An 18,381-nucleotide genomic window follows, 5' to 3' on the forward strand; every position below is an offset into this window, starting at 1 on the left:
GCTTCGCCTGCAGTGTGTCACAGCCTTGAGAGGGAAAAGGAGGGAAGTTTGTCTTAATGCCACCCTTGCCTCATGAGAGTGACAGTGGCAGTTTCAAGTCCCCTCACTGTATCTGTGTAGTGTGAGGGAAAGTTCAGTAAGGTCATGTGACCTTAGGGCTTGTTGTTGAAGTCTCACTCTCCCTCAGAAACAGGCCCACCAAATTAAGCTTGAAGGATGTCTGGGGAGCATGTTTTACAGGCAGATGCAGTGAACATTGCACTCCACACATAACAGTCTGTAACACCATTTCACCACCATGGTCCGCCGTTTATAATGCATTAATACCTGCTGCTAGTGTGTTTGCACACACACAGTGCTGATGCACCTATCTCGGGACAGCAGGCTTTTTTCATGGACACCAAACATTCTAATTTCCAGCATGTGTCAGAGTGCCCACTTACATCGCTAGGCTCCATCAGAGTGCCCCTTTAGAATGTTTAACCCCATCACTGCCTCGCATTGTTGCTGCCTCTGGTAGTTTGATTCATGTTTTTGTACTGGTACATGCTGAACAAATCAGAACATGTAAATCCTGCTTTTTAGCAATTTTCATAATTTTAATGGTGAAATAACTATTGCACTTTGCTATAGCGGTGCTTTGTAATATTGTTATTGGGTGGTTTGGCAGATTAAACTACGATCCTGTCAGGAGGATTGTAGATTATCACAAAGGATGTAATTGTGCAGCTCAGAATACATTCCCCACATTGCTTTCTCAACTGATCACTGTGATAACTTATCTCAGCCTTTCACAGCTGTTTCGTGTGATACGTTTTCTTTTTGCAGGTTATTAAACAGCCTCTGTGCAGCCGAGAAAAACAAGAGATCTGCTGAGTAAAGTTAACTCGTGATAAAGCTAGTTTTATCACAGTTTATTAAACGTACACCTTAGTAGAAGTAATGAACACACAAAGGCAGTGGTGTAACAATAGTGATAGCAGCTGCTGGGCCCGAGGGGGCCCCATGAAGGACTACAGACGTTTCGGTTGGCTCTGTAGCTCCTTTAAAATTTCCAATCAAGAAAAGCTGACTGCATAATTTCATGCTGCACATCTGATGTCAGCTCTCCTGCTACCTGTCCGTGATTTAGATTTTAAGGCTTGGCGGGGTGTTAAAACTTTGCTATGGCGCCCTATGATCTGTATCTACGCCCCTACACAAAGGTGCTTAAAAACATGCAATAACACATCAGTTCTGTTACCATCTGCAAGTACAGTTATGTGAAAAAGAAAGTACACCCTCCTTCAATTCTATGTTTTTTTTTACTTTCAAAGTATTTTATTTATTTTCCAAAGTAGAATAAAACAATAAAATAGCACATGATGCACAATCAGTATAGCATACAATTGCATTTCAGATTCTTCCACATTAGCATAGTCAAGTAGTAGGGGGGGGTCACTAGATGCCATACACACAATATATAATAGTTCTGTAAAACAGATCATATCTATCACCCTATTCTTGCCAATTTATCCCCCATCAGCAAAAACAAAACTCAAAACAGTCTGAGAGGAATATCTGGCATAGGGATCCGCCTATGTCTGCAGCAAACATTTGTTATGATCTCCTCCATATCTATATAAATAGAAGACTTTCTGTCCAACATCAATGCACTAAACAGCTCACGCGTGCGAGCATAATGAAAGAAAATAGAAATAGATGCTAAAGGACGCAGAACAGCTTAAGAGTTCGAAAAGAGTAGCTCCATCCCCGACCAAATAGCCCAACATCTACTTAAACATTAAACATAGTCTCCAGAGAAAAATGCCAGAAAAATTGTTCAATGAAAATTACCCGGTTTCCAGCACCCCTGTATATAACAACCAGGGGGTCCAGGTCAATTCAAAGCTTTTTTTAGTATCTTGGAGGATGCTTTGGAGTTTCTCATGGACCATAATCCACAACATTTTTTGTTTAACCAAGTGGAATGGAATTGTTGGCGTTTTCCAAGCCCTAGCTATGGTTATTTTGGCTGCCAACAAAAAGAAAGTAATTAATTTATCCAAAGCTTTAGACAGTCCTGGAATCGGGCAATTCAGCAACACATATTGGGGATCTCGTGGGACTCTCACCCCAGTAACCCTAAATATTAGCGCATAAAGCCGGTTCCAAAAAGGTCTCAATTTGGGGCATTCCCACCATATGTGATATATCGTTCCCGAGTGTGCACATCCCCTAAAACAATGAGGAGAACCTCTGGGTATATTCTCGCTAGTCTGGCAGGAACCATATACCACCTAGATAAAACCTTATAATTAGCTTCTATTAGTGAAATATTGAGTAAACCAGATGACACACGGGAACAACATTGATGCCAGGCATCCAGATGAATAACCTTTTCCAGGTCTTGTTCCCAAGCTAACATATAGGGTAATTTACTTTCAGATTCTACCAGGAGGGAATAGAGCAGCAAAACTCCCCCCCTCTGGCCCCCGGCTCCAAGACACCACTGTGCGTAGGTTGTTCTAAAGGGAGACATCACATTGGGTGTTTTCAAAGAACCCAAAAAGTGTAACAATTGTCTGTAGTGAAAGTATTCCGAAAATGGCATGTGCAAAACCTCCCAACAGTAGGCCAAAGTGGCTAGCGACCTTTAAAGAATTGTGCTATGAGGTACAGACCTTTGTCTTGCCACCAATGGAACGCTTCAGGAGATCCCCCTGGGGGGAAATTAGGATTGTGGAAGACAGGAGCCAGAGGAGTGTGAGGCAACACCAACCCACCTCCCCTTTGAAATGAGTCCCATACCATCATAGAACAAGACAAAGTCGGGGCCATAATGATCGGCCTCAGCCTCAGGGACATCCACTTCAAGGCATCAATTGGTGTACCTGAGGCAGAGAGATTCCATTAGGATCCAATCTGGTTTATATCCCTAGTCATACACAGAGGGAAGCTGAGCCACCCGCTCTGCCTTGTAGTATTGCAAGAGATTGGGGACACCCAAACCCCCTGTCCGTTTAGAACGGTGCAGTACATTTTTCGAAAGTCTAGGATGTTTTCCATGCCAAACAAATTTAATAAAGATTGTAATTTCAAAAGATCTGGCTTATGTATAGCTATGGGTAGAGCCCGCAAGTAATATAGGATCTTGGGGAGCAGCGTCATTTTGAGTGCATGAATGCGACCCAGCCATGACAAATTACAGGAGTCCCATTGAGACATATCCTCCCGGAGTTGGTGAAATAGGGGTATATAATTTCTTATATAGTTGTAAAAAGACAGGTGTAAGTTTAATCCCTAGATATTGCAAAGCCTCCATGGACCAGGTAAAATCAAAATGTTCCGACAACCGAGACTCAATTCTATGGTTTTAAGTATAGAGACATATGAAAGAAAAAAAAAAAATCTTATGAACAACCCAACATATTACACCGCGTCATTTATTTTACAAAGAAAGCCAAAAATGGAGAAGTCATGTGAGAAAAACCTAAGTACACCTTATGATTCAATAGCTTGTACAACAACCTTTATCCAGCATCCAATCAGATTGTTCAGGTATTCCAACAGCCAGGCAGGTCAACTTTCAAGATGCTGAAGCTTGGCCCAGTGGGAGATTCCTCCATCCACAGTTTAGTGTAGATGGAGAAATTTGTTGTTTTTCCCATCTGACCATAGAAAATCTGCAGATAATCTATAGGTGTATGGCCAGCTTAAGCAACTCAACTATGCACAAACAGATAGGATCTGGGGTGCAGAAAAATAGCAGCAGGTGCTCTGGATTTAAGAGTTAAAATGTGAAATATTTGGCTGTAGCAGGAGGCAGTTTGTTCATCGAAGGTCTGGAGAGTGGTACAATAATGAGTGTCTGCAGCAACAGTGAAGCATTGTGGAGTTTTCTTGCAAGTCTGGGGCTGCATTTCTGCCAATGGAGTTGGAGATTTTGTCAGGATGAATGGTGTCCTCCAAGCTGAGCAATACAAGCAGATACTTATCCATCATGCCATACAATTAGGGAGGCATGTGATTGGCCCCAAATGTGTTCTATAGTAGGACAACCACCCCAGACATACAGCCAATGTCATTAAGAACTATCTTCAGCGTAAAAAAGAACAAGGACTCCTGGAAGTGATGGTTTGGCCTCCAGAGATGTGATGTCAAAGTCAAGTCTGTCTGGGATTACATGGAGACAGAAGGATTGGACAATAGATCTGTGGTTAGTTCTCCAAGATGTTAGGAACAACCTACCTGCCAAGTACCTTCAAGAACTGTGTGCAAGTGTACCTAGAAGACTGGATGCTGTGTTGAAGGCAAAAGGGTGGTCACATCAAATATTGATTTGGATTTCTCTTCTGTTCATTTAGTTAATTGATCAAAATAAACTATTAACACTGATTTCTGAGAGCATTCGACACACACACACGGCTCCTCCGTAGCCTGACAGGCTGGCATCCCTCACGACAATTGACCAGAAGGAAGGGACATCCGACTGCAGTGCTGGATTTCTGAGCCACAAAGCCAGAACAACCTGGTACCAAAGGAATCTGTCTAAGGTCCCAAAAAGACTACAATGACATAATGTTGTGTTGCAGAGGTCTGAAGTGAAAATGGGATTGCCTCAAAGAAAGATACCTTCAAGACCAAGACTCTTATGCAAAAGCAGAGTCAGACGACTCCTGGACTGTAAAACTTGAGTCTTAGGTCGGGGAGTCTCAGGTTTTTCCTGTTGAAGAAACACTCCAGCCAGTTTCCAGGACTAAACACCCAATACCCAAAACTAGAGTAAATTCCAGGGACACTTTCTTAGGGTCCAGTATCCACCCGAAATGTTTTAACGTCTGAATAGTTTAGGCCAAGTAAAGCACCTCAATGTCCACAAAAGCAAAAAATAGTCTTCCTGGTGTAGGGAGGAGATGACAGACCCCCTACCCCCCCGTGGATGCAGAATTTCTGAGCACAAAATTAGTTTGCTCAGCGCTTTGAGATACCAGATGGGGTGGATGCCCCCTCCGGCTTTGGGAACGGTGACAAGGTTAGAGTGAAATCCTTCAAAAGGGTTCTGCCACAGGAACTGGGGCAATGACACCCTGAACCAGAAGAGCCAAAAGGGCTCAAATGGAGATCTGCTAATTTGTGGATTGACAGAGGAAGAGGCAAGTAGTGAAACTCTAGTTTATAGCCCTGGAATGCCAAGCATCAGAGATGTGACCTATGTAATTGACATAGCACCAAGAGTCTTCTGAGGCAGGGCAAGCACCGCCAGTGGCTCTGGCCCAGGAAATCGCGCTACCAGAACAGAGTCTGGAAAGCACTTCACAAGCAACCTGGTATCCGAAGGTCACATCCAGGCTATCCCCACAATGGTGTCCAGCCACAGAAAGTACTTACATTCATGTCCTGAACACAAAAATATAAAAACAAGCTAAGCAAATTAGGAAAAAGTATTTTTTTTTATTTAAGAATTTATTCTTTTGTACACTTGCAGGCAGACAGCTTGAAGACATTTTGTCCATTTACAAAAAAAAAAAAAATTTAAAATACAGCTTCCCTCTTTTGTACAGCCATCTGCCCACCCACTTAGACGTTTTTACTTTACCAATTTATATGACCACCTTTTTAAAACCCTTTGTATAATATTCCACACAAACCAGTCAATACCCAAACCAAGATATCCATAGTGCACACTTCTTCTTGAAGTTTTAGCACAAATACACAATGGTGAAGATGGTGCATAAGCTGCAAACAGACAGGCCAAAAAAAAGGTCAGTACTTTTCCTTCCCTGCCCTACATGTATTATATAGCAGCACAATGCACTGTGTGTGACCAGGCCTCCAGATCACAGGCATACGGATGTAAGCACAAGTCTCTACTTATGCCCAACTGGAAATGAAAAACAAAACGAAAAAAAAAACAGGTAACATTTCTCTCAGAAAATGCACCAGTCAGATTATGTGAAGGCATAGCCTAGGACTTCACCGCGGTGTCCCCAGGGCTGCAATGTAAGATCCTGGTAGGTGCACTGTATGAGGATATTCTGGACTAGAGGTTCTCTGATGATTAAACAAAAAAATGGGGGAGGAATTAATGTGTTTTTGCAGTCTGAATGTTTATCAATGATTTGTTTCCCACTCCAGTTTGCCATTATGGATGTCAAATGTTATCCACCCTGGGTCAGGAGAGGGCAGCACTAGTGGACAGTATAGATTGCCGAGCAGTCTCTTTATTCATCGGATCCTGCTGATCGCTTCTGGGCTCGTTTACGTGGAGATCTTCTTGGGGAAGCTTTGTCTATTAAAAAAAGGTGGAAAAAGAAAGAAAAGAAAGTAGCTGTTAAAGTGTTGTAGACAAAAACAACAAAAAATGAAGGATTCTACAGCCATGTTTTGTAAATCAAGCATTGTCCGTTCTAATCAGCCACCTTAGAGATCAGCTTCACCAACCTTTAGCCAAGGCTGAGGACCGTCTACCAACCCATGGCCCATTGAGAGCACCTTAGTTTCTTGGTAGCTGCGCCATTTCTGGACAAGGGGCAGCAAGTACTTTTAGGAATATAGTTGGAAATTTTGTGTATGTATATTATACATACTTATGCATGTAATGTACATTATACATTTTTATATAAGTACGGATCAGATGCATACTTGTCCAACCGATACCTCGTACTTGTCCTGTAATAGTCATCTGTCAGATTTCTACACAAGTTACCAATTGTGCAGGTTTCTCACTATAGCTAGAACAGCGTTTCATAATAAATTAGTGTCATGAATGGCGACAACCTAGACGGTCATTAGCATATCAGTGCGAGGAACATTAATGTGACAAACACATGACGGATTCTAAAGACATGCATGCTTCCAGGGGTCATCTCATGGGTTCCAGTCGTGTTTCAATACAAACCATATCCACATACAGCAATACAAGCTACCTGAGAATTAGTTGTATGAGGCACACACTTTGTTAAAAATCTACTTCTGTAATAATGAGATTTTATTTTAAGAGTTACTTCCATTCTTCACAATTATTTTCATGGAAAGATCTTAAGTGGAACTCCAGCCCTTCTTCGCACAGAGTAGATCCCCTGCAGGGTCATGATTTCTGCTCATGACTCCAGTGGGGAGACCTACCATGACATGAGTGAAATCTCCCTGCTGGAGTCAGACAGCAGTTAGTGTACATTGAATGGGGGAAAAGTGGTAGAGTTCCACTTACAACAGTTCCATCACAGGTCAGCTCTCAAGCACACACACAAGTGAACAATACTTAGAAAGGGAAAAATCAAGTGGTCTCACCTCGTCTACTTTGCACTGAAGTTGCAAGGAAGCAAAAAAAAAAAAAAAAAAAAAAAGACAGCAAGATGTATTAGAGGGGAGATAAAGCAATTACAGGACAGACGGCAATAAGAAACAGGAACAAGCTAAATGTATGAGAATATAGAATAGACAATAGACTATAGAAAAGACAATAGTTAACAATGGAAGGCTTTTGTATTGGGGCCCATACATACGCTATGGATCTGGTGTGGTAAAACGCACATCACTACACAGGTCCCCACTATTGTTTTCTATGCGTCCCATTCTCACAACACATGTTCTGGGCGGCATGCTGCGGAAAAATGCAGACATGCTACATTTTTTTTTCTCAGCACATTGGATGCCACTGCAGGTTACTGTGCAGCAGTGACGTGCGGTATCTTATACCGGGCGAGGTATTCACCTGCCCCCGCTGGCCGAAACCACCAGACAAGACCCCCCCCCCCAAGCTAGTGTGGAGGAAGGGAGGAGCCTCCCTGTCCCTCACTATCTGTCAAAAGCCGGATGCAGCGCTGCCTGTAATTAACAGGCAGCGCTTCATCCATAACAGGTTACACAGCGGGGAGGCTTTCCCTGCTCTGTAACCTGTTAGAAGAAAATGAATGAAGAAAAAGCTCTCAGCTTCAGACTTGAAGCTGAGAGCTTTTTCCTCCATAATTCTAGGTGAGGCTCTGCCTCCTCTGACCACACATCACTGCTGTGCAGGGACCTAAATCATGTTCACACAGAGGGGTATTTATCAAAACTGGAGCAGCTGTGCATGGCAACCAATCAGCTTCTCTCTTTCTTTTTCAAATCTTAACTGAACAAACTGAAGAGAGAAGCTGATTGGTTGCCACAGCTGCTCCAGTATTGATAAATTCCCCCCATTGTGTACTACAGATACAAACAAAAAAATTGAAAGAGTGACAGCTCTGACAGTGTGCAATACAAACACACAGTGCCAGAGTTAGCACAATGCATTAACCCCTCTGATAAAATGCAGCATTTTAGCAGACAGACGTGTGAATTGGCCTGAATTGGGGAAAAAAAAAAAAAAGAATCCTTGAAGGCCCTAAAGAAAGTCACTGGATCACAATACTCAATGCTTAGTGTACAGATGTTAGAAAGGGGACAGAAGGATTGAACAAGGCAGAGCTAGAACATTTAGACAGTTTCTGTAATTAATATTTTTTTTGCAAACAATCTTTCATCCATAGATGTTTACAATCAGCTTCTCTCTTTCTTTTTCAAATCTTAACTGAACAAACTGAAGAGAGAAGCTGATTGGTTGCCACAGCTGCTCCAGTATTGATAAATTCCCCCCATTGTGTACTACAGATACAAACAAAAAAATTGAAAGAGTGACAGCTCTGACAGTGTGCAATACAAACACACAGTGCCAGAGTTAGCACAATGCATTAACCCCTCTGATAAAATGCAGCATTTTAGCAGACAGACGTGTGAATTGGCCTGAATTGGGGAAAAAAAAAAAAAAGAATCCTTGAAGGCCCTAAAGAAAGTCACTGGATCACAATACTCAATGCTTAGTGTACAGATGTTAGAAAGGGGACAGAAGGATTGAACAAGGCAGAGCTAGAACATTTAGACAGTTTCTGTAATTAATATTTTTTTTGCAAACAATCTTTCATCCATAGATGTTTTTCTGTCATAAGACACTCAAAAGCATGGCCTCACATCCAGCTCCCTAATTACATTCCACACTGATACATGGAGCAATAGGAGGAGTAAAAGGGAAAGATACAAATATTGATGTTTGTTGTTAAATGAAACAAAACCCTATTGTGCCAGGATTCAAATTATGACCACAATAAAAGTGCCCCACCCCCAGGATTCAAGTTATTACACCATTTGGTAATATGACCAGCAGGGAACTTACCGCACTGGTTTCTACAGAATAGTACTGGATTTAATCACTCTTGTGTATCACTTTAAGGGTATGTATTGTTTGGTATAGGTCTGCGTTAACTCCTATACATCATTATAACTACTATCTAGAGCTGCAACAGTTAATCGATGGTCGATAAAAACGTTGTCAACGCTTTCTATCGTCGACTAAACGATTGATTTGCCTGTTCGGGGCTCCTCACGCGGCCTGAGTCGCACGCTGCTAAATAGGGGTATGGGGGTGCAGTGTGGACCAGGTGTATGGGTGTGAAGTGGTGGAATAGGCGTGTGGGGGTGCTGTGGTGGAACAGCTGTGTGGGGAGGCAGTGGTGGAATAGGTGTATGGGGGGTGCAGTGGTGGAATATGGGTTCCGCGGACGCCACGCCCACCTCGCACCCACCACACAAGCCGCACACACGACTTACAAGGGTTCAGAAACAGGTAAGGGGAACCTGTTTTAATGTTTCCTGTTTAAAAAATAAAAAGCGGCACACTGTAGAACACCAGCAGCTATAGAGGAACACCAAATCCCAGCAATAATACATTAAACACCCCGTATAATGTATTATTGCTGGGATTTGTAGTCCTCTGTAGCAGGTGTATAATGTACTATTGTTGTATTCCTCTATAGCTGCTGGTATTCTACATTGCGACGCTGTATAATGTACTATATTGCACACCACACTTTGTTTTTTTTTTTTTTACTTCCACCGCTCCAAGCTTGCTCCTGTGATGGACTACAATCTCAATACAAACTAGTAGTCCATCACTGGAGCCATTTTTTAAAAATCCGATTAATCGAACTTAATAAATCGGCTAACTAGTCGATTATGAAAATAACCGTTAGCTGTAGCCCTACTACTACCCAACTAAAAAACAGACACTTTTCTCATATCAACTACCAGAATCTTTTAAATGGGGTCCCCAGAGAATCTTCCCAATAGAATGAAACAATGCAAAAGCATCTTCAATCCGAAGTATCAGTTTTGTGCGGGGGTTTATTGGGTGGGGGAAAAATAATAATATTCGGCAATGCTAAAAGCTGTCAAGACAGGCCAACGCACACTGATCATTCTTATCCACAGTGACCACCTGCAAGCCCTCATACTATAGTTTAATGGGACAGCTAACTTAACTGAAGGAAGACCGAGAGGATCTGTATACTTACTGATCTGGCTCAAAGTCTCAGGAGGAATCCAACTCATATCCACATCATTTTGGTTAGATGTACCCATTTCCACTTTCTGAGTTGGCCTTTTTCTCTGCAGAAACAAAAAACATGCTTTAGACACCAATTTGTACGTTGCTACAGCATAACCCTTTCTGCCATTTTATTTTCTCTATTAACTTGTAAACTTCTTTTAGTTCAGCGGCTATGTAATGTAGCCCTATAACCAGCATGGCAGCCTCACTGTGTCTCTGACTAGAAAGTCAGAGACACAGTGAAAACAAGTGACAGATGCGTGCTACTCAAAGTGAGGGGGAGGAAAATAAATAAAAGATACAATATATCTCTCTGTATGTATGTATGTATGTATGTATGTATGTATGTATGTATGTATGTATGTATGTATGTATGTATGTATGTATGTATGCATTCCTGTGGAGCCAATTATTTTTGAGACAGAATTCAGAGAATATAGACCCTAAATCCTAATCAACTGATGGGGCCGATTTCTCCAAAATGCTGAATATTGTTCAGTCCACAGTCACCTCTTATAACAATGTCTTGGTCACCTTTTTTTGTGTCAAGAGACCCAACAGGTACTGATTAAGATTAAAATGGGGAATGTGTGAGGATAATTCTTTTAATACTCAGACATGCGGCAGATAAAACAATTTGCATATACCTTTCTGGACTCCAGAAGCTGATGTAGACCAACAGTCACAAGTAAGCCAAGTCCACCGAGGAACAAGTACATGAAGATTCTAGAAAACAAAAAGACTTAAAAATGAATGCGCATTATTAATTAGTCGTCATTACAGAAGTAACACCTGGAAAAAAGAAGTGAATCTGTTAATATTGAGGCACTCCAGGTTGTTTGTAAAGGTGCCCATACACTGCACGATTATCGTACGATAATCGTATGCGATCGTTTTTTCGTACGATAATCGAGCAGTGTGAACGGAGACGTGCGACAGTTTCTACTGTACGGTCGCACGTCTTCTGTCGAACCAGCATGTTCGAAAACCAGCCGGGAATCGTACGATTCTCGGCTGGTTAGAACGGTGCTCGGAAGACAAATGCCGAACGGGCCGGTGTGCGCACCCGTTCAGCATTGCGGTCATCGGAAGCCCCATTCACAGCTATATTTTAGGTGCGACTGATGCAGAAATCCCTAATCTGCCGTTTACAAGTGGCAGCTGTCACCCATTAAAGTTAATGATCAGGTGGCAGCCGCTGCATTTGAACACCGGCGCGCCGCATGTAAATCGTATGCAATATCAGCGCGATACCATTACATGCGGTTAGGAATCAAATCACTATCCCTGGATGCAGCAGGAATCCCTAAACCCACCTGGAAAAAAAAAAAAAGGAATGGCCTTACCGCCTACTAAGGGCAATTCTGCTATTTTCCTATTGATGCCACAGTTCATACATGTAGCTCACTATATTATTTCCTGTGATCCCAAAGTTTGTGCCACTAGTCTCATAGTAAGCTCGGAGATATCAGGTAGGACAAATATATACAAAAAAGGAATTTGGGAGAAAGGTTTTTTTTTTTTTTTAAAGCAATTATTTAAAGCTTTTAAGTATACAACAAACACAAACAGTCCACATCCTGTCCCTTTGATCATTAGATATTGTACCTTTATGATGGATGAAGCAGCGTCAGATTACAATTTTATACAATTTCTGTTCTTAGGGGCAAGATATAAATCAGGTTCTCTACATTGGTAAGAGCTGTGATGTATAAACTCACGTCTCTCCATCCAGACCATCTTCTCTCTCAATAATGGTGACAGTCTGATTAAAAACAGCATCTTGGAATGAATTTCCCTGGAAAAAGAAAACAAAAAATATAAAATCAACATCAATTCAAAAAGTTATTAAATGTGATAAACAATCTCTGTAAATTCTGATTTAAAATCACGATACTTTGGCTCTTGCTATACATTTCGGAAACTTACATTGGCATCCTTATAGTTCAAATTGATAACCAGCCCAAAGGGACGACCACCCATTGGCTCAGCAGGAATGAAGGAGTATTCAAAGGTGGCTTGTCTTTGAGGAGGAACAATAGTGTTCAATGACAAAGCAGTGAAATTCTGGATATAAAACTGGTAATCTTGAGGATAACGGAAGGAGGCGTCCAGCGATTCAACAATGAAGTCTTCGCTACCCTTATTTGTGAAGCCTACCATGAACTTCACAATTTCATTGGCAGGGAAGTCTGGAAAAAACAAACATTTTGAAAATTTTGCAGAAATGTAACAAAAGAATTGTAAGCAGTTTTCCAGGTGAGCATACACGTTTCAGAATTGGAAACAAACTTTCTGTTAAACTGTGGTAGATTTAGCCACCTTGGCTCAGGCACCTGTATACTTCTTATAGACCAGAGCAAATTTTACATTCTAGCAGTGGGCCCACTCATACTGCAATCAGTGGTGTATTTTGGTTTTGTGCTGCCCTTGGCAAGGCTAAACTCATCGCCCCCATCTAAATTTTCCCCACCCCTTCCTGTTTAAGACATTTTGCTCATCCAACCAGATTCCAGATACAGCAAGCATCTGTTTAAATAGTAACAGGCACATGCGGTATCACTTCTGCCAGTGTCAGAGAGAGGAGGTTAAAGCTCTTCAGTGGATTTGGGTAAAAAAAATAAAATAAAAAGTTTTTTTTCCTTTCTTACTCACTGGTTTGGGGGGGTGAGAGCCGCTGTCACTTCAGGATGCCGAGCGGAGGATTAGTAAATATGTATAATATTTAACAATCCTTCATGTGCAGAGCAAACACTGGAGTGATTACTGATCACTGCAATGTTTGTAAACAACTGACATAGTATGTGTCCCCAGTTATGAATAAACAGAAGGTGCGTTACATTACTTCCTGTTCATTCACAAGTTTCTGAGTGGATAGAAGCAGCTCACTAAAGAGGCTTCTATCCATTCATGACTGGTTGTAAAAAACGTACTATTTCCAGATTGTGAATGAATGAATAAGCCTCCGTACTGTTCTTTCCTCCTCATTCATAACAGGGGCTGCAGAAAAGACTGCGTTCTCAATTACTTGTTCTATTTCAAAAGGGAAATGTCAATGGTCTGTTTAGATTCCTGATATTTTCCCAAATATGGCAAAGCCTTCGCAATGTCAGGTGATTAAAAAAAAAAAAAGGTCTGTTTTAAGAACAGCAGGGACAAAAAAACAAACACAAATACAGTACAGCATATGCTTTAGTGAGCATGTTAATTGGAATGTGATGGTAACAGGTTCTCTTTAATACAGGCCATTCATTTGAATGGACTGCACAGAAACCAAAATGACAAAAGAAAAAACACAAAACAAGCACCATTTTTAAGAAAGCAGTGCAACACCGTGCATGGTAGCAGGTCACGCTGTACGTTGCAACACATTCATCAGAAAGAAGCAGCTTGACCAGATATTGTCTCTATTTACACCCTGGATTTTGTGGATCCTTAAATACCTGAACAATGCCTGCATCCAAATCACATTGTTCAGGTATTTTGACAGCCAGCAAGATAGTGAAGCTTGGCCAGTGGGAGATTCCTCCCCCTGCACTTTTTCCATCTGACCATAGAAAATCTGCAGATAATCTATAGGTGCATGGCCAGCTTAAGCCAGAGTGAAGTTAATACAGGGATAAACGATGATGATCTGCAGAAGCCCTTAAGGTGGAAACCCTTACACTTTACAACACTCGCAAGACTTCCGTCTTGCAAGGGTTGTAAAGTAATTAAAAAAACGTGCGATCTGCCCATCTTGGACAGGCAGATGGTACTTGCGATCATCGCAAGGTAGCCCCCCTGAGGGACGGGCTTCTGATGACTGCAAACCGGCAGTGTGCGCGTTCGGCAGTTGTCAAACAAACAGGCCACTAACTCACCGAGAATGGTACGATTCCCGGCGGGTTTTCCAGCCTGCTTGTTTGACGGAAGACGCGCGACCGTACAATAGAAACGGTCGCACGCCTTCCATACACTTTGCGATTATCATACGATTGCGGGGTTTCCCGCGATTCTCGCATGATAATCGTGCAGTGTATGGGCACCTTTACATTCACAGAATGTGGTAGACAATTTAAATTACCTTCTCCTTTAACAAACAAAATAGTGGTGTCGCCATTGGGAGAAGCTTTCGGTTCACCAGAACTCAAATCTTCTTCTTCCTCTTTTTCTTCAATCTAGAGTTCCAGAACAAAACAGAGTGGAATCAAAAAAAGTATAAATAGCACTTTGGTCAAGGCTTCTTTTCTAACAAAGACATAAAAGACCCAACACCTATCTTAACAAATGTACCTTTTTGTAATTAAACCAATATATGATTGCTACATGATGGCTACAACTTGAGCACAATTGACAAAAAAAAAAAATTAATCCTCAAACAGCATACCCACCCGAGCATTTTTTGAATAAAAGTGTGGTACAGAGGGTTTACAGCAAATGCCATGACGCATGTCAGAACAGTATTTACTAATAAAGCTCCTTATGAGGTGCCCTATAAGTAAGCACCGATGCAAGACACATCAAGGTGTTTGCTGGACCTCACGTTTATTCAATAAAACATATGATCAGCATATGATCTCAAGAATCACTTTTTGTATTATGTGAAAACAGCATATATGAAATCCATGGAGACTTGCTTTAGGGCAAGTTATAAAATATATAGATTATTACACATGCCACAGCCCCACTGAAGTCCACAAAACTAACTTTGCAGGCCGGAAAATGAAAGGCGTTAGGACAGCAACAATAGCAGAGTGCCCATCGCATACCACACTTTCATGTTACCCTTCGGGCTTGTTCATACCACATGCAGTGCCTTCCGGCCCGATTCTGGTAAGAACACACTGCAACGCACTGCAGTGTGCCATAGCCGACTCACTATGTTGTGGGGCAGGAGGGGGTGTGGCAGTTCATTGAAGTGAATGGCAGCCCTCCGACCGCAATGCGATCGGCTGCACGGGATCGGAAGGCAATTATGCCTGCGGTCCGATCAAAATAGTGCTTGCAGCATTTTAATTGGACTAGACCGCAGGCATAATATGCTTTGCGATCCCGTGCGGCCGGAGGGTGTGGCTACGCTGCCCTTCACTTCAATAAACCGTCACACCCCTCCTGCCCCACAAAAAAGTTAGCCAGCCGCAATGCGAGGAAGTGCGTTCTGGCCAGAACTGGGCCGGAACACACTGCAACTGGTGTGAACGAGGCCTTCAAATTGTGTGGATGGAGGAAACTCCCCATTGGGCCATGCTTCAGTATCTTGCTAGACGGTCCCGCTGGCTGTAAAAATATCTGATCAATCTGATTGGATGCAGGCATTGTTCAGGTATTTTGACAGCCAGGGGGGCTGACTAGCAAGATACTGAAGCTTGGCCCAGTGGGAGATTCCTCCATCCACACAGTTTAGCGTAGATGGAGGAATCTGTTGCAGATTTTCCACTGACCATAAAAAAAAAAAAATATTATTAGGTATTTGGCCAGCTTTCGCTTCTTCTATCCACATCTTCACTGCTCTGTAACTAGCATCATCTACAACCCACGCATCTTCCCCCTACCTAACCCTAAACCCACCTAACCCCTCCACCTGCTCGGTCACTCATTGAGTAAGCAGGCCCATATAGGTTTACAATTTCTTCCTCCCCTGTAGTGCTGCCACATTATCACAAATGTCTGCAGTGCAAGGCTACAGCAAAATGTCACGTTGGCATGTCTTCTGAAACAAGGACAAGGTCCAGAGAATGTATATACATATGTTAACAATTTAAAACACAGCCACAGAGGGAACATGAGGGGTGCTAGGAAGGTTTTACTATATCAACCAGAAATACACAAAACACGATTTTCTTTTATCTTTAGCAGCCTTGCTGGTTAAACAACAAACATTTGAAGAATTGCATTGTGTACAGCAAATCCAGAAAAAGTGATTGTATAACAAGGCTTAAAAGAACACAAACGGGATAATGTAGAATGCTTACAAATCATAAAAACAATGAAACATAAGAATTCAGTAAAGCCTCTTGATTGGATCAAAGTACAAAAAAAATAAAAATGATCCCAGACGTTGTACAAAGTATGCTTTTAACAAAAGTTACCAGATCTGTTATTTCATCTTCTTCTACTTCAGCCTCATCATCATCATCTTCAACTACAGAGTCCTCAATTGCTTCTTCATCTTCTGTTGCATCTTGAGCAGCAGCAAAAGGTCCTGTGCACAGGACAGTGTTAGAAAAGCAGGACATGTGTAAGTCATGTCTATATAGTAAAACAAATATTTAGGGTGCAGTCACAGCAGGATCAGAAGGAAAATCGCAAATCAACAGAAGATCCGTTGGCTCGCAAATAAGGCTGCAACCAACTAATCGATTAAAAATAGTTGTCAACTATTCTCATTATCGATTAGTTGGCTCCCCCAACACTCATCCACGCTGGGAGGAGGGCACAGCAAGCAGTGGACAGGTGCAATAGCAAGCCAGCTATTGGATATTGCAATTTGAAAAAGGAATGTTCGGTTTCGGCCTGACAAATTCTGCTGCGGGAGGTGCAGTGCCATTAATTTCAATGGCACCCCAAACGCAAATCAGCCAACTAATTATGAAATTATTCATTAGTTGCAGCCCTACTCGCAATTGTACCTTACGATTCATTGCGTTCTGATCAGTTTTTCCAACAGATGCTAACGGAAGGGCACTGAAAAATGAATGGCTGTGACTGGGGCTAGTTCACACCGCACCTGTTGCTCTGAAAGAAAAAAAAAAAAAAAAAAGGGTATGTGAACTAGCCCTATTCACACCCATTCATTTTTCGGTGCCCTTTAATTAGCAGCCGTTGAAAAAATGGATCCGGTGTGAATGGGCCATTCATCCAAATAGTGTTTCCCAAACAAAAAAGTGTGTATAGCCCTATAAAATTTTCATATTGGATAAAGATTATAGCGAAGATTAAAGTTGGCGGAATCATTTTAAAGAATTGAAGGTACTATCTAGATATGAAATGCAAGTGCACACCGTGTACTATTTGAAGGACATCCAAGAAAGTCAAAAATAAACTTTGCAGCTCATGCCAACTAAAGATATGCTGTGCATGACAAACCTCACTCTGGAATAATAAATAAGCTCACACCTGGGGCACCCTGTGTATACATATCATGTAAACTGACTGTTCATCACACCTATAACTAGAGCTGCAGCTAACGACTATTTTCAAAATCGATTAGTTAACCGATTATTAAGTTCGATTAATCGGATAAACTATAAAATAAAGTTTAAAAAATGGCTCCATTGATAGGACTACTAGTTTGTATTGAGGTTGTAGTCCATCACAGGAGCAAGCTTGGAGCGGTGGAAGTAAAAAAGAAAAAAAGATAGTGTGGTGTGCAATATAGTGAAATGGAAAGTGTAAAATTATACAGCAATGAATGCAGAATGGCAACGGCTATAGAGCACTACAAACCGCAGCAAAAGCACATTATACAGCACAATGCAGAATACCGCCAGCTATAGAGGAATACAACAAATCCCAGCAATAGTACATTATAGATGGCGGCATTCTGCATTGCGCTGTATAATGTACTATTGCTGGGTTTTGTAGTCCTCTATAGCTGGTGGTATTTAGCATTGTACCACTTTATAATGTACTATTGCTGAGATTTGTTGTACTCTTCTACAGCTGGTGGTATTCTGCATTGCGCTGTATAATGTATTATTGCTGGGACTTGTAGTCCTCTATACAGCGCAATGCAGAATATCACCAGCTATAGAGGAGTACAACAAAATCCCAGCAATACATTATACATACAGTGTACACTGTATTGCTGGGATTTGTATTCCTTTGTATAATATACAGCACAATGTACCATCAGCTACAGAGAAATACAAATCCCAGCAATACATTATAGAGCACCATGTGGGGGGAGTGCAGGCTTACCTGAGAAGTCTTCCAGCAACGTGCTTCTGAGATCGGACCTGTCTATCAGCAGCTGTCATCCCCCCACACCTGCTCCTCCTTACTACATCTCCCCG

The 18,381-nt window shown here is 41.8% G+C and overlaps 1 protein-coding gene and 1 long non-coding RNA gene across 3 annotated transcripts in view; one reads left to right on the forward strand and one right to left on the reverse strand.

Annotated features, from left to right (window-relative positions):
• The window catches only part of LOC108791927, a 13,853-nt gene extending 12,461 nt beyond the window's left edge, over positions 1–1,392 (forward strand). The window contains exon 3 of the long non-coding RNA XR_001941531.1: positions 1,382–1,392. This is a non-coding gene — a long non-coding RNA (uncharacterized LOC108791927). The remainder of the gene's footprint in view (positions 1–1,381) is intronic.
• Positions 1,393–6,107: 4,715 nt separating this feature from the next.
• SSR1 (signal sequence receptor subunit 1) overlaps positions 6,108–18,381 on the reverse strand; it is a 20,148-nt gene continuing 7,874 nt past the window's right edge. The window contains exons 2-9 of one of the 2 annotated variants that reach the window (XM_018562560.1): positions 16,456–16,568; positions 14,451–14,544; positions 12,314–12,576; positions 12,106–12,182; positions 11,032–11,110; positions 10,350–10,443; positions 7,273–7,287; positions 6,108–6,271 (exon numbers count right to left, since the gene is read on the reverse strand). In XM_018562560.1, the coding sequence (XP_018418062.1) occupies positions 6,204–6,271; positions 7,273–7,287; positions 10,350–10,443; positions 11,032–11,110; positions 12,106–12,182; positions 12,314–12,576; positions 14,451–14,544; positions 16,456–16,568 (803 nt within the window). In that variant the 3' untranslated portion in view covers positions 6,108–6,203. The remainder of the gene's footprint in view (positions 6,272–7,272; positions 7,288–10,349; positions 10,444–11,031; positions 11,111–12,105; positions 12,183–12,313; positions 12,577–14,450; positions 14,545–16,455; positions 16,569–18,381) is intronic. The other variant, XM_018562561.1, reaches the window with a different exon arrangement.

This window comes from Nanorana parkeri, unplaced genomic scaffold, assembly GCF_000935625.1.
Source record: "Nanorana parkeri isolate BGI_ZX_2015 unplaced genomic scaffold, ASM93562v1 scaffold584, whole genome shotgun sequence".
Taxonomy (NCBI): Eukaryota; Metazoa; Chordata; class Amphibia; order Anura; family Dicroglossidae; genus Nanorana; species Nanorana parkeri.